At 36.4% G+C, this 23,160-nt stretch overlaps 1 protein-coding gene and 1 non-coding gene across 2 annotated transcripts in view; both read left to right on the forward strand.

Annotated features, from left to right (window-relative positions):
- Window positions 1–9,137, forward strand: part of cyr (cypher) — a 44,022-nt gene extending 34,885 nt beyond the window's left edge. Inside the window, exons 3-6 of the mRNA XM_073973002.1 lie at window positions 6,699–6,875; window positions 8,255–8,396; window positions 8,693–8,936; window positions 9,028–9,137. Coding sequence (XP_073829103.1) covers window positions 6,699–6,875; window positions 8,255–8,396; window positions 8,693–8,936; window positions 9,028–9,115 — 651 coding nt within the window. The 3' untranslated portion in view covers window positions 9,116–9,137. The remainder of the gene's footprint in view (window positions 1–6,698; window positions 6,876–8,254; window positions 8,397–8,692; window positions 8,937–9,027) is intronic.
- A 6,987-nt stretch (window positions 9,138–16,124) lies between these two features.
- On the forward strand, window positions 16,125–16,197 carry TRNAF-GAA (transfer RNA phenylalanine (anticodon GAA)). The gene has a single exon. It is a non-coding gene; the product is annotated as a tRNA-Phe (tRNA).
- Window positions 16,198–23,160: the final 6,963 nt, after the last annotated feature.

Raw genomic sequence — 23,160 nt, forward strand, 5'->3', positions numbered from 1 at the left:
TCTAATTTTTTTTTCGGAAAACCTTTATGATTTTCATACTTCATATGTCTTGTGTTTTACTTCCGTTTTTCGTTTGATTTATCTCGTTTTCAACCCTCACCTTACGGAAGTAAAATTTTGACTTGAAATATTTTATTTTGATTATCACTTTTCGCAAAAAATAAACAACAACAAAAACATTAATGAAAAGCCAAACAAATTGCTGTGAATTTATCCCACAAGACAATAACAACAACAGAAACTAGAAAACCTCCACTATAAATAACCCAAGTATTGCGGTGGGAAACTCCCCGGTAAACCTTTTTTGATTAAATGATGACAAACAAGCGGTAGCTGTGGTCTGGGCCAAAAAAAGCAAAACGCATGTTGTACTCACGTTTTTTTAAACAACCATAACCAAAAGTACTTTGTTGTTCCCTTTGTAGTCCCCTTTATTATTAAATAATACAATAAAAAAAGAATGAAAACAAAAGGCAGAAACATGGCTGACAATTGCTGTGGATAAAAGCACACAAGTTGGCCCTAATGTGTGGAACAGGGTATGTGTGGTAACAATTAACACGCGCTTTCTTCAAATGAAGCGTTTTAACGCCAATGAGCCGTAAAGAGCACAATGGGTTGGTGGTGGAAAAATTAAGGTATTATATATCGATAATGTCTAAGGAAGATTCCTATAATGGTATTTTATTCCATGGAAAATCACTCCTGAAGACTTCTGTTCTATAGAAGACCCCTACAGAGGTTTTTTCTTCTATTGAAGAGCACACCAGAGATCTTTTATTCCACAGGTGACGGCTCCATATCTCTTCTATTATATGGAAGACGCCTCCAGAAGACTTAAGGCCTCGACACATAAGTAGCATGGCATTCTTGCTGAAGTCATATCTGATAAAAGACTAAAGACCCAGTTCGACCTAATAAAAATATTTCACGATCACATTTGAATTAGGTCGAACTTGGTCTTTAGTCTTTTATCAGATATGAGTTCAGCAAGAATTCCATGCTTCTTATGTGTCGAGGCCTTTATACTTCGTCCATCTACTGTATGGTAGATAGCCCCATAGAGCAGCATAGTAGTAGATGCCCCCATTGGCTATCTACAGCATAAGAGCATTTCCCATAGATGGCTCCATTAGGCATATACTTATAGTAGATATTCCTATTGACCACCAACTTTAGAGTAGATGACGCAATTGGGCGCCACCTCTATAATACATGGTTCTACTGACTATTATATATTTAAAATATATATAATTAAAAATATCATTTTAAATTCCCCCCACTTCATAGCCCATTGTGCGCGTACAAAATTGCCACCCATTGTGACAAATTTCACATGGCCAATTCAAAGAATAGGAAAGAAACATTGAACTTGACATCCAGAGTTGTTGAATCATTGCAGACAGAGCCCCTCCAAAGGCTTCATAGTGCATTCATATGCTACACATTTGCCGTTGTTAAGATATGAGTGATGAATTTGAAGAAGAAGAAAAAGACTACAAGGCGGTTAAAGTTACACCAAACTCTACATACATACACCCATACATATATGTATGTATGTACATACGTATGCGAGTGTGAATGAGCATAAAAATTAAGTGTATCAAATAATTAAAAAATGGTATTATTTCTTTTTATTTTATTTCTATGTGCATCGGGGGCTCACATTACCCCTCTCACATTTTGGGTGACTGAAAAGCTAATGTGGCAAGCAAGCCGGCCTACCAAACGACCGAACCAACAATGATGTAATCTAATATTTAAGCCGGAGTGTGTGTTTACACACTTTTGTGTAATACGTCTAGCGACTTTTGAGCGACGACGATGAAAGACTTCTTTAAAAGTTCATTTACCCTTTTCCGTTCCGTCTATGCAGTTGAGGTTTTTTTCAGATTCAAGTAGTTTACACTATTTGTTGTTGTTGTTTCTCTGTTTACTATTTCAATTTACGCTTGGTATATATTTTACCCCGGCAAATATTAACAAAATTGCATTGTTTTGGCAAATAAGATACTGCCCAGACAGAAATGTATTTAACATTTTTGTTTCATGTTCATGCAAGCATACATACTTATGTACATTTGTATGTAAGTATTTTGCAACACTTTTGCAAAAAGTGAGTGCATGTCCGTTTTGTATTTAACAAAAAGGTATGAACAAAATTTATGCAATAAAACCGAAAGCGAAAGTTAAACTGAACTTTCGTATAAGTCAAAAACGTAAATGTAAATGTTTTCGAAATTAAAACTGTTATAAAAATGAAAAAAAGACAAGGTCAAATTAAATAAAAATTATTTCACAAAAAATGCAGTTTGATACCCAAATGCAGAGGAATTTTTATAAATCGAAAAATGTTGATGTTGGTAAAGCTCTGGAAACTCTCAAACCTAAGCCAAGCTACATTGGGAATCTACTGCATAGTAGATGGCACCAATGTATATCTACTGCATAGTAGATGGTCTATTCTATAGAAGACCCGTTCGGAAGACTTCTTTTCTATAGAAGACCCCTTCGGAGGCCTTATATTCTATGGAAGACACTTTCGGAGGCCTTATATTCTATAGGAGACACCTTTGGAGGCCTTATAATCTACAGGAGACACTTTTGGAGGCCTCCCATTCTATAGAAGAGCCCTTCGGAGGCCTTCTATTCTATAGAAGAACCCTTCGGAGGCCATCTATTCTATCAAAAACCTCTTCAAATGCATTCTATTGTATAGAAGATGCATTCTGTTTTATAAAATACCCTTTTGGAAATCTTCTATTCTACAGAAGACCCTTCCGGAGGCATTCAGACGTCTCCCATTCATTAAAAGACCCCTTCGGATGTCTTCTATTCTATAGAAGACCCCTTCCGATACCTTATATTCTATAGAAGACCCCTGAGGAGGCCTAATACTCCTCCCCCCCCCCCCCGAGGCCTTCAGAGGTATCCCATGCTATAAAAGAACCCTTACGATGACTTCTCTTCTATAGAACACCCCCTTGGGAGGCCCTCTGAGGCTTCATATTCTATAGTCGACCCCGTTGAAAGCCTTCTATTCTGCAGAAGACCCCTCCGGAGGTCTTCAGATGTCGCCCATTCTATAGATGACCCCTTCAAATATCTTCTCTTCTATAGAAGACCCCTTCCGATGTCTTCTATTCTATAGAAGACCCCTTAGGAGGTATTCTGTTCCATATAAGACCCCTTCGCAGCCTTCTATTCTTCAGAAGACCCCTTCGGAGGCATTCTACCCTTTAGAAGACCTTTCGAAGGCCTTCTATTCTATAGAAGACCCCTCACGGTGCTCTTGAAGCAACTTTAAATGGAAGGTGCTTACAGCTGGGAAGTTTTTGCGGATTCTGAAACTACAATGTTCATAGATGGAAAAAAAATCAAAAAACAAAAAATCGCCGGAGCGCTTTTTAATTAAATCGCGATTCAAGTTCACATTTTTAGGGGTTTTTAGGTTTTCACGATTTTGCTTGGAAACCGCAAGTGCTATGGATATGGGATTAGAGAAAATATTATAGCTGTGAAAATTCCCTACAAGATTGACCTGTATGATATTTTCGTAGGTTTTACCATTTTTGAGATATAGAATTTCAAATTGGGACAATGCATTGACTGTATCGCTACCTTATAAAACTATGTCATACATGGTGCGCCTTAACTAACTTTTAGTGAAAACCGCTTACTCCTGGGAAGTTTTTGCGGATTTTGAAACTACAATGTTCATGTTCAAAAAATTGATGGAGGGATTTTTAAATAAATCGCGGTCAAAATTTATTTTTTCATTTTAGGTTAGGTTTATTATAGGTTTTCGCGATTTTGCTTGGAAACCGCATGTCCTATCGAAATGGTGCTAAAGAAAATGTTGTAGTTGTGAAAATTCTCTAGAGGATTGACCATTATGATTTGTTCATAGGTTTTACCATTTTTGAGATATATAAATGTTCAGGTCACATTTTAAGCTTTTTTGTTAGGTTTTAACGATTTGCTTGAAAACGGTAAGTCTTATCGAAATGGGACTAGATAGAATCTTTTAGCTGTGAAAATTCTCTACAAGATTGGCTTCGCTATTTTTTTTTCTAGGTTTGTACCATTTTCGAGATGTATAAGTTTAATTTGGGAAATTGCAGACATGACATTGTTTTATAAGGAGGCGATACAGTCAGTGCATCGTCCCAATTTGAACTTCTATATCCCAATAACGGTAAAACCTACGTAAGTATCATGAATGTCAATCATGTAGAGAATTTTCATAGCTACAACATTTTCTTTAGTCCCATTTCGGTAGGACTTACGGTTTCCAAGCAAACTCGTAAAAACCTAATAAGCCATAAAAATGTCAACTTGAATCGCGATTTAATTAAAAAGCGCTCCGTCGATTTTTTTTTTTTTTTTTTTTTTTTTTTTTGATTTTCTCATCTATGAACATTGTAGTTTCAGAATCCGCCAAAACTTCCCAGCTGTAAGCACCTTCCATTTAAAGTTGCTTCAAGAGCACCGTGCCCTTTGAAAGAGCATTATATTCTATAGAAGAACCCTTTGAAAGTATTCTATACTACAGAAGACACCTTCGGAGGCATTCTATTCAAACGGAGACACCTTCGGAGGCCTTATATTTTATAAGAGACAACTTTGGAGCCCTCTCATCTTATAGAGAACCCCTTCGGAAACCTTTTACTCTATAGAAGACCCCCTCGGAGGCCTTCTATTCTATAGAAGACCCCTTTGAAAGCATTTTATTCTACAGAAGACGCCTTCGGAGGCATTCTATTCAAACGGAGACACCTTCGGAGGCCTTATATTATATAAGAGACACCTTCTACTATATAGAAGACCCCTTCGGAGGCCTTCTATTATATAGAAGACCCCTTCGGAGGCCTTCTATTATATAGAAGACCCCTTCGGAGGCCTTCTATTATATAGAAGACCCCTTCGAAGGCATTCTATTCTATATAATACCCGTTCGGAGGCATTATATTCTATAAAAGACCCCTTCGGTGGCATTATTATTCGATAGAAGACCCCTTCGGGGGCCCTCCTTTCTATAGAAGACCCCCTCGGAGGACTTTTATTCCATAGAAGACCCCTCGGGGGCCTTTTGTTCTATAGAAGACCCCTTCGGTGGCGGGCTCTTCATTGGAATAGAAGACCTATGTAGAGTTTTTAGTAAAACAGAAGGCCTCCGAACGGGTTTTCTTTAAAATATAAGGCATCGGAACGGGTCTTCTATATAATAGAAGGCGTCCGAAGGGTTATTCTATAAACTATAAAGCCTCCGAAGGGATTTTCTTTAGAATAGAATGCCTCCGAATACCTCTACAGAATAGAAGGACTCCGGAGAGTTTTTTTAGAATAGAAAAACTCCAAAGGGGCCTTATGTAAAATAGAAGCCATATGAAGGTGTATCCTATTGAATAGAAGGCCTCCGAATGGGTATTCTCTAGAATATAACGCTTCCGGAAGGGTATTTTATTGAATATAAGGACATCGAAGGGGTTTTCTACAAACCTAAACACCTCTGTAAGAGTCTTCTATATTATAGAAAGCCTCCGAATGAGTCTTTTGCAAAATAGTGCACCTACGAAGGGTCGTATATGGAATATACGGCCTCCGAAGCTTTATTCTATAAAATGGAACACCTTTGTAGGGCCTCCGAAGGGGTCTTCTATACAATTTAAGTATACAAAATGAGGCCTCTGATGATGTCTTCGTTATAATAAAAGGCCTCAGAAGGGATATCCTATAGGATAGAAGGCCTCTGGATGGAATAGAAGGCTTCCAAAGGGGTCTTCTGTGCAATATAAGGCCCCCAAAGGATTTTTCTATAAAATAGAACACTAGAGTTGTGTAGTTCCAGAACGAACTAGTTGTAAGGAGCTATTCCGGACAAGGACCTATTGGAACTATATCCGGCTCTTTCATTTGTATAGTTCCTTTATTTCATATAGTTCCAGCCGTGCATATAATTCCATTCATTTGGATAATTCATTTTCTTTATTTAATTGCACACGCACTTCGAACTTTCCGTCAATAAACGTAAATCACATCCTCGTTACATCGCGGCAATTTATTTACTTTTATGTCAATTGATCCGTTCGTTAAATTACATCACTCTCGGAACTATTTGAAACGAAGGAAATAAAAAGAACGACGAAAGAGAAAGATTCATTGAACTATATCGGTCTCGGAACTATTTGGAACGAAGGAAATAGAAAGAACGATGAAAGAGAAAGATTCATTCGCTTTCGGAACTATTTGGAACTATAATAAGGAACTAGTTCCTTTTGGCAAAAAGAACTAGAAAGATCGATCCGCTCCAAGAACTAGATTGTCCAACTTTATAGAACACCTCTGTATGGGTCTTCTATGAAACCAGAGGCCTCTTCTATGGAATAAAAATCATCCGAAGAGGTCTTCTATTGAATAGAAGTTATGATATTGTTTGACTGATCTCGACTTATGGTGGATAGACCTATTGAACACGTTATAGTAGCAATTTTCGAGATGAAATTCAACGATATGAAATTCTATATTGTCCTTGTTCCTTTAGAAATATAATATTATTTATTTTTTGTTACTTTTCTATGATTTCAAATTTCTATGTAACATCCCTTTTCCATCGAATTCCCCACAACTTATCTTTTAAAGTTTTAATTTCTCACCACTCACCTTCTATTAATTTTTTCTATTAAATATTCTTCCAGGTCATGCCAGCCCTACATACAACCATCAAGCCCGCCGAAGAAGGCTGGTCCAAACTCGACGAAGAAGATTTGGTAGAGAAAACCTATACGGCAACATTTCCTGCATTTAAATTTCCCGACAGAGAACGTCTTCATGTCAGCTGTGGTGTACAGCTGTGTAAAGGACGTTGTCCCAATGTAAGTATATACATATGTACATTAGGTCTGTACGATAACCCAAAAATTTGTACAAATTTTTACTGAATGCTGTTCGATAACAAAATTATCCAGCTAAAGAGAGCGAGTTTGGAGAGTTTTGTGACTGAGAACTTGCAAATTTGTCCCCCAAAAATTTGCAAGTCTGATCAGCTGACTTTTAATCGCCTGTTTAATGTAAACAACTCGAAATGTTAGGTTCAGCAAAAGAGAGCGAGTTTGGAGAGTTTTGTAACTGAGAACTTGCAAATTTTCGCTGGGAAAATTCGTCCCAAAAAAATTTGCAAGTCTGATCAGCTGACTTTTAATCACCTGTTGAATGTAAACAACTCGAAATGTTAACATTTTTGACAAAGAAAATTTCACAATTGCACATTTTTTTAGATTCTAAAGCGTTGTGGATAGGTTTAAAGCATTAAATAAGTAAACTGCAATTTTAAAATTTATGTTTTGGTTCCGTTTGGTTTAAAATTTCATACATTTTCGGAAACAGCTGACTTTCTTGCAAGTTTTCTGTAATTTTTCTTGCCTGAGAGAGTAAAATTCACTGAAAGAGAGGTTGCTGGAACTGACTGAGTAATTATTGCTGGGAAAGTTATCGTACACACCTATTGTATGTATGGTGCGGCAAACTTGGTGCGTGTTACAGATCACGCGGTCTAATAACTATACGAAACGCTTGCAAGATGTACCAAAAACAAAATTATACAACAACCAATAACAAAGAAATGAAAATGGCATGAAATGGATTCCAATGCGATTTTGTAACTAATAAAAAGAAAAGAAAAATGAAAATGCAAGTTTGCGATTTGAACGCAATCATTAAAGCGTTAATTACATGAATGGGATTTTGAAATTAAGTTAAGATGATTGCTTATTAAGCTGTGGAGTTAATGGACTGAGGACAACATTGGGAAGAGATGTGATTTTTGTAAAAAAATGTGAAGAAGTCTGGAGACAAGCTTCACCCTATAACGTCAATGCACTTTAATTTGAGAAAGCCAATACGTCCTGTCATATGAGGACCACAAAAACTAGGCAGGTTAAAAATTTCAACAAGATCCATGAAGATTGCCTATTCAGGTTTAGAGGCGTAAACCTAGACTAAACTTATACTATGTTTACATTTACGAAATCCACTCGATTTCAACTGTCAATTCCATTGCTCAAACGTCAAATGAAATCCAATCGATTTCAGATGAGTTTTCATTTGACGTATACACAAAGGAATTGACAGATGAAATCTAGTGTATTTCGTAAATGTAAACATAGTATTAGCCAAAGCTACATTGTATTACTTATTCCCCCGTTCATTTGCTTCCTGATTCATTTCCTTCATTTATTTTCAAATTTCTTTCCAGGTAAATTGTCGTACCAACGAAAAGCTGATACTAAGCCCCGATAAACATTTGGCACGCATTGAAGTCTTCAATTCCCTGGCAGTGACAGCACCACAAATTGAAGTGGATCGTTTGCGTTACGATCGGCGACACAATATGAGTGGTACGTAGAAAATCATTCATAATTTCGGTATAAAGAAATGTCAATAGTGGTTTTAGGTGCCCTGCTAAATTCACTTTGAAAGCGACATGGCAAAAAACTCCTAACCCGGCGTTTACAGACGGCAAGACAATAGCAAAAATACAAACCTTTTTCACAAATACCTTTATAAACTTTTAAATATGTATAGAGAAAATTATGAATGATTGGTGAAAATGGTTTGTAACTTTGCTATTGTTTTGCCAATACTGTCTGTTTGTAAACGCCTAGTAAAAGTTAAATTTTCTTCTCTTTTTTAGCAGAAGAATATCCACCCTATGTACGTCCCCTTATAAACGATGGCACCTTGTGTCTGTCTGTCTCCAAATTGGCCATGTCATTTTGTGTCTTGGGTTTAATATTCCTGATAGCTGTTGTTGTAGCGATTAGCTCATTGATACGATCACGCAGAAGAACTTCGGCCATACACAATTGTGGCAGCTTATCAAATAATAGCAGTCGGCTACATCGTGCTGAAGTTTGTACATCAATGTTTAGTTCAAGGTAAGATTTTGGGGACATCTCTCTTTTTCACTCTATGATAACGTTTTCCATTAATATTTCCGTTTGTCTTTCTTTTAATTTATTTTTGCAGCAGTGAATCGGCCCAATCTGCAAGATTTGGTACAAAATTCTTTATGCCGTATTATCCGAATACACTGCCCTATGGCAGAGTATATTAATATGTACTATAGTAGCCGTAGCCGTTAAGAAAGTACGTGGTATATGGAGCTCCTAAACGAGTGGGCAGATGTCTTCATATTCCACCTACTAATGTAGTTTAACTGCATTTATAATGTAGTCTATGTGAAAAAGGGCGGAGGGCCGAAATTTATTAGATAGAAAAAGTGTTTGTCGAAAACGTATGCTTTATTTTAAGCTAGAATCGTGGTATCTTTGCGAGGAAATCATTGTGTTTGGCGCCAATAGTTCGATTCTCCAACTCATTTTTTGAGTTATCGATAATTATCGGTAAAATTAAAATGCTTATAATTTCGGTCATTATCGATGCCTTTCGGTAAAAAGCAGTCGTAAAGTTCTACCGATAGCAAGAGTATTGTCAACTTTTATTTGAAATTTTCTGGTCTGTTCCAGTACTGCAAGTATCTACTAATTTCTACTATTTTTTCCGATAACATAAAGGAAAAAATGTTATCGTAGTAAAAAATAGTAGCTTCTTGCAGGTTCTGGAACAGACCATTCATTCATAATTTTACGTTTAAATTTTACCGACAATTGTCGGTAACCCAAAAAATAAGTTACTGAATCGCACTACTAATTTTACAAAATTCCTAAACTTGTTTGAAAACATTTTTTTTAATTATTTTGAGATAATTTTTAGTAGATATTTTGCTTTAGCAATTGAAGTTGTGAAGACTTCGTTGTGTTTATGCATAATTTGGTAATTGAATGGTATTGCCTGCGTCCTCATTATCCACCTACTACTGTAAATTAAATGCATTTATACATTAGTAGAAAAGTAAATGTGGAAGGACGATACATTTTTGCTCACGAAGTGAGTTTGCCATTAACTAAGCTTCATTTTACCTTAAAGCTTGGTACTTTGGCTACAAATTCATTGCGTTTTGGTACAGATTTCGAAAAATTCAAAAAATATTCCTTCCGTTTGTTTCAAATATTATTTTTGGAGAAGCTAATTTACTTTAGCAATTGGAGTGCTAAAAATTTGTCGGCGTTCAGACATATTTTATTTTTGTGATAAATGCCTTACTTTTTGTTTGATGTTTTTTCGGCTTAAGGTCAGTAAAAAACGTTGTTTATTTTTGTTTTCAAATTTTTATTCCAATATTTCGGTTGACATCGTCAACCATCTTCAGGGATAAAATTTAATGAGAAAAGCAACAGCTTCAGATGCCGTTTTGAGCTAGACTTACTTTGGCATTTGATTGGTTTTGTCAGCGTCCTCATAACCCACTTACTTACGCAAATTAACTACATTTACAATGATGCAGTAAAATTTTGGGCGGCATAGACACTCATGTTTGGCCACGGAAGGAATTTATCATACGGTGAACTTCAGTTTTAGCTTGAAGCTTGGTATCTGTGGCTAATAATTCATTGATTTTTGGCCTGATTTTGAATAATTTCTAAAAATATTCATTGCCACTGTCTGCCTTCGAATATTACCTTTAAAAATTATTTTTCATTGAGAATATCTACTCTAGCAATTGATCATTGTGTTTTTGCATAATGTTTGTGATAAGTTGTCTTACAATGCTTATTAATTTGAGATTTAAGAGAATAATGAGATAAGATCCTTTTTTAAAAGAAATTTCATATCTGCGCTTTGAGTGTGGCTTTAGTAGTGAAGAGTTCATTGTGTTTTGATATGATTTTATAAAATTGACTGTTTTCTCATTGGCGAAAATTTTCAGCTTCAAGGTGGCAATGATTTACCCGAGTAGTACTTTTACATTTACGAAATCGAGTGGATTTCTACTGTCAATTCCTTTGCGTATACGTCAAATGAAATCTCATATGAAATCCATTGGATTTCATTTGACGTTTAAACAATGGAATTGACAGTTGAAATAGAGTATATTAACAGTTGAAATTGAGTGGATTTCGTAAATGTAAACATAGTATTAAATTGGAAAAATTTCTTTGCCGATTCATTTCAGACTTTCAAACAAAGTTGGCAAAGATTTCTTTAAAAGTAGAATATAGACATGGATTGTGGCCCTCCACCCTGTTAAATTTAGTTTTAAGCAAACTTGGCCTCAGTATTTATTATTTTTATCAAGCCTATTCCAGAAAATGCTAATGCCTAATACATATTTATTAACATAATTATATGGCCTAGTAATAGTTATATGTATGCTCTTGTGTAAAAAGGGACAGCGGATTGGGAGTCAAGAAGTTGCTTTTAGCATATTTAAAGTTGATGGTTAAAGTGGGCTACCCGCCGTCAAATTTGAATGAAAAGTTTTCTTTTTATCGCTTTCTGTCAAATATATTCCTTAAGGTTGACAAATGTGAAAGCTGTCACACTGAAACGTGACGGATATTTGTGGAAAGAGGACCTTTAAGTTAGATGCTGTGTAGTCCACTTAAAGCTGGGTACACATTGTCAGTTTTGAATGACAGCTTTGTTGTTGCTTGCTAGTGTGGCCGTTCATTTTTGTCATTCATCATGCAACCACAAAATATTTTATGGTTGCTGGACGGTTGGACAGTTATCGATAATTGCAAAAAATCGTCATTAAAAACTGACAATGTGTACCCAGCTTAAGTCACAAAACTGAATCAGACATAAAGCCTTGGCACAATGGCACCATTGAGTGACATTTCATGTCACGAGTTGATACGTAATAGTTAAATTATTAGTGCGTTTGCATTTAACCGGATTTAATAAATTCACTGGGTCTCAAATGTCGATTTCATACCGCAAACGTGAAATAAATCCTCATAAAACCCGACCAAAGACTCCAATACAAACGCCGTTTATGTTCAACTTTAACGCGCCTGCCAGATTGTTTCTGTCCAAAAACTTTCCATCACTTACTTTTTTTCATGTTGTGAGTCGAGTCATGCGTTTAAAACAACAACCACATTAGAGTTGTATAGTTCATGAACGAACTAGTTCAATTGAACGATTCATTGAAAAGAGCGTATGAACTAGATCAGTCGATATAGTTCATTATAGTTCAATAGTTCACTGAACTATAATCAGTCGGTGACCGTACGATTAACGAACGATTCACAATCTAGTTCAACATGTCGTTCACAAATACATGAAGTGACGGCGTCGTCTATGTTAAGGGATGCCTTCGTAATGTGATCAGTTTGTTTCTGTTTTGGATCAAGGTACATGGAATAGCTGTCCGAAAATGAAGATTTCTACAAAAACATAGGGACATAACATATTACAATATGTCGAATCGATTACCTAATGAATCTGCCTTTTTGGATAGAAAAAAAGGGAAAACATAAACAGAAACACACACGCACAAAGCTTTTTCGCAATGACAATTTCTACACACACAACATAAGATTTTTTGCCAGCCACCTAAATGAAGGATGTTTTTTTCTAAAATTAATTAATCTTTCTTTAAGAATGCAATAAAACTATGTAAATTTAATATTTTTGTTATGGAGTAGTTAAATTATAATAGTCTTTTGTTTGTATTTGGTGTATGTATGCGTTTTCATCAAACGACCGATTAAGAGCCGGTGAACGATTTTTATCCGAATGATTGAACTGGCCAGTGAACTATGAACTAGATTACTGACCTAGTTCAGTTTAAAGAGCTGAGCTATTGAACTAGATCTTTCAAATGAACTAGATTGTACAACTCTAAACCACATGATAACTTCAAACGAAAACTTGGCATCACTTACACTTTTTTCAAGTTGTTGTAGTACCACTGTGCTCAACGGAGCCATTGTGCCTATTAGAGTTGTACAATTTAGTTCATTTAAAAGATCTAGTTCAATAGTTCAGCTCTTATAACTGAACTAGTTCAGTAATCTAGCTCATAGTTCAATATCCAGTTCAATCATTCGGATCCACTACCTTGATCCAAAACATAAACAAACACATCACATTACGAGGGCATCACATAACACAGACGACAGCGTCGCTTTATGAATTTGTGAACGACATGTTGAAATAGATTGTGAATCGTTCGTTCGTTGATCGTTCTTCGTGGATCTTTCGGTAGGAGCTCAGTGAACTATAATGAACTATGGCTTGTTCCCGTACTTTATAAAGTGGTAAAAGTCGTAAAAGTTGTAAAAGTCGTAAACGATTTTCATATAAATTTTGTGTACGGGAACGCAAAATGTGTAAAAGTGGTAAAAATTGTAAAAACTTTTTAGTTCTGGAACAGAGCTTATATTGACTGATCTAGTTCATACGCTCTTTTCGATGGATCGTTCAATTGAACTAGTTGGTTCATGAACTATACAACTCTAGTGCCGAGGCCTTAATAGCTATATGTGTGTTCGTTTACTCAAAATTTGTACAAATTGTTACTGGATGTTGTTCGTTTACTCTACAGTACAATGCAAAAGACCTTAGCCGATTTCAAGAAGTTACTGAACTTTTACAAATTTGTACAAATTGTTGAGTAAACGAACACACCTTATATTACATTACGTGTATTTCATGTGTATGTTTTGCATTTTTTTACATCTACATGTTGTACACATAGTGTGATCCATATAAAAAATTTCATCTATCAAAATGATGTGTGAACCCATGTGTAACTTTTTCGTTTTAGAGCCCTTCCTATTTTTGCATGTACAATAAATAGAAAACAGCTGATTTGTTTGTTTTGATGAAAGCAGAAATTTGCAAAATTTGCGGAAAGAAATAATTTCTAAAAGAAACTTAAATAAATCGATTTGATAAAGGATTTGTTTACATTTATAGGTTATGTCACACAAAAAACATATACTGGTGTAATAGCAAAAATTATAAATTTTAGCTCTGTTCCTTTACGTGCAAGAATCTTCAAGTTTTACCACTTTTTACTCGAAAAGCGTTCCTTTACTTCAGACACCATACAATTCATATGGGAGCAGTTTACAACTTTTACTACTTTTGCCGGTTTTACCATTTTTAAAAGTAAAGGAACAGACCACATATGTAAAATGTCATTTTTCGCACACACAATGAATTACTCGAGGACAAAAAATTCAAAACATACACATGAAATACACGTAATGTAATATAGCTATAACAGTTGCACTCGAATGCGATTAAATTGGTTCTAAAACGTTGGAACTAAACTAAGGCTACATTTACATCAGGCAAAATGTATAACGTATTGATAGAATAGTTGGTCATGACAGAGCTTGTGTAGCGTCTGCAAACTCAAAATCCTAATGCTGAGACACATAATGCACATGTAAAAGAATGTTCTTTGAATTTTCAAGCATGCCGATAACTTATGCGTGAAAATCAATCACTTTATGTGTCCCCCTGTGTAGAAAACTCCAATCCGCTCAACCCTTTCTTCCTACTCTCCTTTACTTATGTGTTTTTAAGACTGATTTTTTTATATTTTATATTTAACTACATTTCTAAACTACCCTATCCTACTCCCTACCTCAACCCTTTGAAAGAATTTTGAAAAGCATTTCGTTAAAAAGAAAGCATGAAATGTTATTTTTGATATTCTTTCAGATCTCCCATCCCACAATGAATACGAAAAAAAAACTTATTTATAGCTTATTTTATAGAAACAATATTCTCACTTAAGAGCAAAAGTCTCTCTTAAGAGCAAAAAACCAGCCTTTAAGGTCTCTATGATTTAAGAAGTATTTTTTATAAGTTCAACCTTAACCTAACTTAAGAAAAAAAAAACAGAGCTTAAAGCTCAAAAAAATCCCCCTGTAGAAGTGATAAGCGAAACAAAACAAGAAGTATTGGTGTTGGTGTTTTAGTTTTTAAGCGCAAAATTTATTTATTAGCTTATAATATTAAGTTTTTTTTTTTTACAAAAAGTGTGTATTTTTTTCAACAAATAAATTAAGTTTTTTTACAAACATTTTGTGTGTGTTTTTTTTAAACACTTCGAAAAGTTATATTAAGAAGAGGCAAGTAATGACGTGATTAAACTTACTACAGCCGACGAAAAAAAAACTTTTATTCGAACAATAAACGTTTGTTTAAGCCAGTCATGGCAATTAGGCGACTTTAAAGTTGGTGTCAATTTCTCTTTGTTTTTTTAACCATCAACAAATGAACGTTTATGCAATTTTTTATTAATTGAATTTATTCCTTTGGATTATTAATGATTTTAGACGATGTTTATATTTAAAATATTTTGATAATATGTATTAAGAAAGAAACAGAAAGAAGAAACAATATTAGTTTTCACTCTCTCGCGATTTCGCTTAAAATTGCTTTTAACTCTTTCAGGAGCCATAGGCTTGGCTTTTTTAAAGAATACTTTTTGTTAAACGTCCAAAAATTTAATCCAAAGATAAAAACATAGCGAATCCCTTTTAAGAAATTCCCTTTTTCTTCCTTTGAAAGAACAAAAACATTCCATCATTTTTAGATTTTTTTGTAAAAGCGTTTTGCGGTGCCAACGCTTGCTCGAAAACGAATGGGCCGCTTTTGGTGCGCGTTTTAAGAACCTAATAATCTTGTCTTTAAGCGAGACAGGATTTTCAAAAATCTATTTTAACAAAAATAATGACCTGTAAATGTCAAAATTTCGATTTTAACGAAAAAAATGGAACATTTTTTTTGCCAAAAATGGGCCAAAAAGTGTTAAAAAACTGTCTCGCTTAAAGACAAGGCTTTTATGTATTTAATAAGCTCACCAAAATATACGACTTCAAAAATGACATTTCGAGAAAGGCGCGTTTTAAGTTTACATGAATAAAAAATGTATATTTGGTAAAATTACAAGGAGTCATCTATTCCTGGTCCCATACAAGAGCTCTTCCGCCGACGATGCAGCTTGTAAAATGGACATTTGGTGTTGCCTTCGTAACATTCTTCCTTCACGAGTGTACCCGGCCGCACATCTCGTGCAAGCAATTCGTGCTTGGTCGTTTTTTAGCATATTCGTCGTTTGGTCGTTTTTTAGCATATTCATTGTAAACAATGACAAAAACGTTGGCATACTTTTAGGCGTTTACTAATTACACTGACCAATTTGTGAAATAAACAATTAACAAAATTACAAACTAGCCACAAGCCACACATGTGCCGAAATAGCTCAGTTGGGAGAGCGTTAGACTGAAGATCTAAAGGTCCCCGGTTCAATCCCGGGTTTCGGCAGAGAATTATTTTTTTTTCATTTTTGATTAAATTTGTATGATGATTAGATTTGTATGAATGAAAAGTAGTTATTGTATTTAGCGTGTTTACTTAACATAAAAAAAGAATGCCGTACAAAATGACGTAAATAACTCAGTTTCTGTTTTCAAAATATATAATGAGGATTTATTTGACGTATACGTAAAGGAATTAACATTTGAAACCCAGTGGGGTTGTTAAATCCGGTTATATATAAACATACTATAATACCCCGGTTACACTTAACAGGATTTCATAAACCCACTGGGTTTCAAATGTCAATTCCATAGTGTAAATGTCAAATAAATCCTCATGAAGTGGGTTAACCCGGCAAAAAACTCTAATGTAACCGTGCTATTACATTGCACTGGAATTATTAAACAATGTCGTTGTCGATTCCATTGCATTTACTCCCCATGATGGAGGTTAAGGCGACAAGAAGCTCTATTGTAAATATGGCTTAAAGGGCTCATGAAATTTCAAGGAGGACATTCTTAACAATGACTTTTAATGAGATCTATGTACGGATTATCAAAGATTTCATGTTAGCGATAGAATTGTTGAGGTAGGGGCAATCCATAGTGTCAAGATTGGTACAAACAGGATGGAAATTATAGGCGAGGACGACATAGACAAGTCCCGTAAAGACTATTGAGGATAGTTTAGAGACACAAAGTAGGGAATTCCTCAAATAATTGAGAGGGATTATCCCAGGAGAGCAGATAAATCCCCGAAGGACATTTCCAATCATTTTAGTTGTAATTCGAAAAAAACCAGGTATAAAATCAATACAAAATTTTTTTTGAAATTTGTTTGTTTCGAATTTCAAATAAAATAATTTGAATTACAAATGGAATAATTCGAATTACAAATGGAATAATTCGAATTACAAATGAATTAATTCGAATTACAAATGCAATAATTCGAATTACAAATGAAACGTTACGAATTACAACTAAAATGTTTCGAATTACATCTGAAAAAAGTGTAGTGATGGAAAATCTAAGAGAGCTATTACAACAGGCAATGACTCTAAGAACCCGAATTTACATTCTGAAAAGAAGGTCTTCTTTATCAAAAACATACTCTGGTACATACATTAGAAAGTTTAAAATAGTTTACCGTTGTTAAATCCAAGGAATGAGACTGCTTTTACTTCAATTCAGTTGTTTAATGTTTATTTTCAAGAAGTTAACTTAAGACTAAAAAGGCAGTTTAATTCAAAAGTAGAAAAGATTGTACATATATGGTTGCCATATATTATGAATGTCAAAAACACAAAACAAAGTATAGAGTTGCCATAATAATACTATTAGATACATTTATAAGACAATACATAACATTTCCTCCCCCTTGTGTATGTTTATTATGGAGAGAATAGGATTCTTTGTCGTCTTGGCCTTAACGATCTCCGTGGTAAAGCAACAGGTTCTCCTTCAGACGTATTCGAAGTAGGTTCCATGTCAACAGATGCGAATCCATGAAAATCGGACTGCGGTGTAGGGAATCCGTCATTGTTGTTCGGCTCTTCCGATTCACTCTCTGCTAGAGGACCATAATTTACCGCGATGTTCCCGCCATCCGAATTAGAACTTGACCGTTGTGGCGTTGAACCTAACCGAGGAGATGTTGGGCATCGGATGACATTCCTTGACTCGGCAGGTGCTCGGTTTCCGTTTGCATTATCCTGGACTCTGTTTCTGATCTGGTCAACATGTCGTCTGACTTCCTTCCCTTCATGCAAAATTTCATAATGCAAGTCGCCTGTTCGCCGTATTATTATACCTTTAAGCCATTTATCCAACCTCTTGTTGTTTGATAGAAAGTATACATCTTGCATTGGCTCAAATACGCGATATGACGGGGTGAACTTGATATACTGCTTTTCAGACATGCTAAATTGTAGTTCATCGGGTTTCAACAGATCGAGTCGTGTCCTCAGTTTTCTTCCAAGAAATAATGAATCGGGAGATTTGCCAGTGGTCGCATGAGGGGCAATTCTGTAATGTCTTAAATACTGATTTAACCGCAGTTGTAGGTTTTCCTTGTTCGCACCCAATGTTTTCATGGCCGCTTTAATGGTTTGCACTGATCTTTCGGCTTGCCCGTTCGTAGCCGGGTGATAGGGGGCAGAGAATTTGTGGTATTTGACTCCAATTTTTGTCAGATAATCTTTGAATTCTTCAGATGCAAATCCCGTACCATTGTCTGATACAACTGTTATCGGAATTCCATAACTCGCAAAAAGCTCATCCAAGGCATTAATCGTAACTGCTGACGAAGTTGATGATGTAATCTTAACTTCAATCCATTTACTGTAAGCATCAGTAACAACCAGCAACATTCTTCCCACAAAGGGACCGGCGTAATCAATGTGGATACGCTCCCATGGCCCATTTGGGTATTGCCAATGGTGTCCTCCAAATTTCGCTGGTTCGTTTGCGAACTGTCCACATTCCTCACAAGCCTTCGCCACATCTTCTATATCCTTGTCTAGCCCTGGCCAGTATACAAAAGATCTGGCAACACCTTTCATTTTCACCATGCCCAGGTGAGCAGCATGAAGGTCCTTAAGTACCTTGTGTCTGAGTTTCTGCGGAATTACAACACGATGTTCAAATACTAAGCAGTTACCGGACAGTTTGTAATTTACAAGTGGTGATTTGTAACCGTGCGATTTTAGACATTTCCCCGCTTCTAAGAGTCTCACAATCTTACCCAACTCGTCATCTTTCCGCGTTTCCGCTGCAATTCGCTCTGCTGTTGTCGGTAGTTGCTCTATTTGTCCTATAACAAAACCATCAAAATCGTCATATTCATCTTCGATTTTGCCAATCATATTTGTATCAATTGCCCTTGAACAGAAATCTGCGTTAACATTCGCCTTAGTATCTCTGAAAATGACCTCAAAATCAAAATTCGACAAGTAGTCCGCATAATTCGCCATTCGGCTAATACATAACGTAGGGAGACTCTTTTCAGGGTGCAAGATCTGGGTCAATGGTTTATGGTCTGTTATCAACGTGAAATGTCTTGCATACAAATACAGGAAAAATTTCTGTGTCGCCCACACAATGGCCAAAGCCTCCTTATCAATCTGCGGGTATTTCTGTTCAGTGGCCGACAATGTCCGACTAGCATATGCTATCGGCCTCTCTTTTCCATCCTCCATTATATGCGACAGCACCGCGCCGAGGCCTGTCTTACTTGCATCGGTTGCCAGTACCAGAGGCAACTGAGGATCATATGGTATCAGCACTTGGTCTGAAATCAAGGTACTCTTCAAATCCTTATATGCCATTTCAGCTTCGGCAGTCCAATGAAATGGTTTCTTAGAGAGCACTTCTCTTAATGGTCTAGCTCTAGACGACAAATTTGGAATAAACGACCCGTAATATGTGGCCTTCCCCAGGAAAAGTTGCAGCTCATCATATGTTTTGGGTTTTGGCGCATCCCTAATAGCTTGAATGTGCATGTCCGACTTGTGTATACCTTCTCCGTCAATTCGATGACCCAGAAATTCGACTGATGACGCTGCAAATACACACTTCGACCGATTAAGACGTAGCCCCTTCTGCCGCAGACGCTCCAATGTCGCTTTGAGCGCAATCATAAGTTTTTCAAACGTTTCTGCATATACGAGTATATCGTCGAAGAAATTGCACACATTGGGAACGCCGTGAAGAACAGCTTCCATAGCTCGTTGCCAAACTGCAGGGATATTTGCAGCTCCGTATACTGCTCTCATTGGCCGAATTAACCCGTGGGTGGGAGTGTTCAGTGTTAATGCATGGGCCAGTTCGTCATCAATTTGTATGTGCGAGTACGCATCAGTAATGTCCAACAGACAAAACAATTTGGCCCCTTTCATCTTATTAAATAGGAATTCCGGTTTCGGAATTGGATGTTCATCTATGATAATTCTTGGGTTTACCGTAGGTTTATAGTTGCCTGTGATTCTTATCTTGGCGTTCTTTTTAACTACTACATGGGTTGTCGACGCCCATTCGGAAAATTCGACTCTCTTGTAAAGTCCCGCTTCCAATTTCTTGTCTATTTCTGCCGCATATTTATCTCTCAAGGCTATTGGTACTTCACGGGCACGTGTGAATACTGGCTTGGCTCCAGGTAGAAAGTGTGCTTTAACAGGTGGCATATCTAACTTTCCTGCAACATCACCGAAGACATCCTCGTATTGACCTAGTACATGCCGTAAAGCGTCATTCTCTTTTCCACTTAATTCTTTATTTGTCGTTTTAATTGAATTGACACCATCCGTAGACCCAAATACCGCTTTGAAGTCAATTTCATCAACAAAATGTGTGATCCACTCTCTTCCCAGCAACGAATCACATTTGCCTTTGACGACATATAAGTTCAATTGTTTTGCTTTGGAACCAATTTGTGCATTGACTACTATACGGCCAAGACATTGCACCTTGTGACCACTATAACTTGTGAATTGCCTTTCCGTCTTGATTAGTTTGGCATTCTTCTTTATTTTTGACAGGGTGTCTTCGCTCACAATTCCACACGGAGACCCTGTGTCCAACTCCATTGGGATAATCACATCTTCTATCCGTACATTTAAAACGTGCTTCTTTACCTTACCATTCTTATGAAGCATGTGATTTAAACTCTGCACAGCATCCGAATCGTCGGATTTGTCTTCAGCATCCACCTGATATGTCTTGGATTTGCACACTTTTGAGATATGGCCTTTCTTTCTACAGGCAAAACACACTGCATTCCGGAATTTACAATTTTCTCTTTGGTGCGGTCCACCACAACCCTGGCATTTCTTATCTGTCATTGGACTCGATGTCTTTTCGCTCCGCTTGAACTTGACGTTGCTGAATCCTACCTTAAGCGTTGCTTCTTCTCCGGCATCATGGTGGTTGTTTGCTTTCATTTCATTCGCCGATTTGTGTGAAGCTTCTAACCTTACAGCAATATCATATGCATCATTAAATGTGGTAGGCTCTTTTGCAATTATTTCATCACATATATTCCGTGCCTCAAGGCCACAAAGAAATTGTTCCGTCAACATCCTGTCTAAAAATTCACCATACTCACAATGTGCTGCTCCCTGCCGTAGACGTAATGTGTAGGCCGATATTGTTTCCTCCTTTGATTGTATGATGTTTCGAAATTTGATGCTTTCTGCATATTTGTTTTTCTTGCCATCAAAATGGTCACACAGCTTCCGCTTCATTTCATCATATTCGACTTCAGTCGGTGACTTAGGACTTACCAACGTCCTGAGAGCGTTATTAAGTTCTGGTCCCATGTGAACTAACAAAAACTTCTTGTATTCACTCGTTGGCACACGCCCCAACTGCAGTGCCCATTCACATCTTTCGAAATAATCTTTCACCAATGTTCCTTCTGAACTTTTGTACGGCGAGATGGATACAGCCGCATTTGCTGTTCTTGATCCATCGCCACTGGTTGGCTGTGTCGGTGTTGAACCAACAGATTGTTGCAGAGCTTCAGCAATCAACTTTGCAAGCTGCTTATAATCCTCGTTGTCCAACGGCATTATCCCACTCCTGACACCAAATGTTAAATCCAAAGAATGAGACTGCTTTTACTTCAATTCAGTTGTTTAATGTTTATTTTCAAGAAGTTAACTTAAGACTAAAAAGGCAGTTTAATTCAAAAGTAGAAAAGATTGTACATATATGGTTGCCATATATTATGAATGTCAAAAACACAAAACAAAGTATAGAGTTGCCATAATAATACTATTAGATACATTTATAAGACAATACATAACAACCGTTGTTGTTGTGACAGTATTTGATATGTTTGTATGTTCGCATCTCTGTTTAATCTGGCACTGAGTCTATCTCCAGTTCTACGAATGTGGCTGCTGCGATTATTTGAGTAGGTTTGCAGGGCAGTTGAAAAGGTGCCGTGTATTGTGTGGTCCTTTGCCGCATGTTGGCAGGCAGATTTTTGCACGGTGTCATCGATCCTTGCCCTATAGGAATTCAGACGGCTGCACCACCCCGAGCGTAGTTAACAAACAAACTCTGGTTTGTTGTGGCAGCTCCTTAGATGCGTTGGGTCGGGGATGTTCTCCGAGGACCGCATTCACACGATAGTTTTTATGGCATCTACGACTGTATCCGTGTGAATTCTATTTAAACCTGCTTGATAGACTTGTTGGTATAGGGGTTCTCGCTTGTAACGTTGGACTTCTCGTTCTAGATCATGAACAGAGTGATTTACACCTATGAAGGATTCACACCACGGGAATGTGGAGTTGCTAGTTAATTTTTGACGAGGGTCATTTCATTGAATGTTCCTCTTCGATTTCTATCTCATGATAAAAAAACGAGTGATCGACGGTTGATCCAACGTTTCTAGGACAGATTTATTCCACAAGTAGTCAATTGCATCAAAAAGTTGTGGGGTTCTTTGAAATAACATCCCTCAAAATAGATTTTTTCTTCTCTCAGCTTTTTAGACCTCGCTTTGGAGTATATTGAAACTTCCTAAAGTCTTCTAAACTTTTACTGAACTGGGGATATTTTCCAAAGTTTTTCTTAAATTACCAAGACCCATACTGCTTGTGATCTCCTGATTGGGTGTCAGCTGATTGAACTTCTCTTATATCTTTAAACGCTATCTCAACAGTTTAAATTTTTCACATTTTTTATATCGCACCTGTTCGACAATAGAGTAGTTAGTCAAAATTATAAGATTTTCAGTTTTTATTAAAAAAAATGATACATAATTATCAACTCCATCCCACATAATTTTTTTTTTACTCTCATCAAAATATTCCTCTATTTCGCTCTTAATGTCTTCAGAGTAACTACTTATGCATTAACAGTTTTGTGTCTCTACTGAAAAATAGAAAATCTTGCGAACATTTTTTTAATTTAATTTAAAACAATTCCCACGATTTTAAATAAAAAATAAGAAAAAAGTTTT

The sequence above is a fragment of the Musca autumnalis genome, unplaced genomic scaffold (genome assembly GCF_047663935.1).
Source record: "Musca autumnalis isolate F117 unplaced genomic scaffold, ASM4766393v1 scaffold_3, whole genome shotgun sequence".
In the NCBI taxonomy this organism is placed as follows: domain Eukaryota; kingdom Metazoa; phylum Arthropoda; class Insecta; order Diptera; family Muscidae; genus Musca; species Musca autumnalis.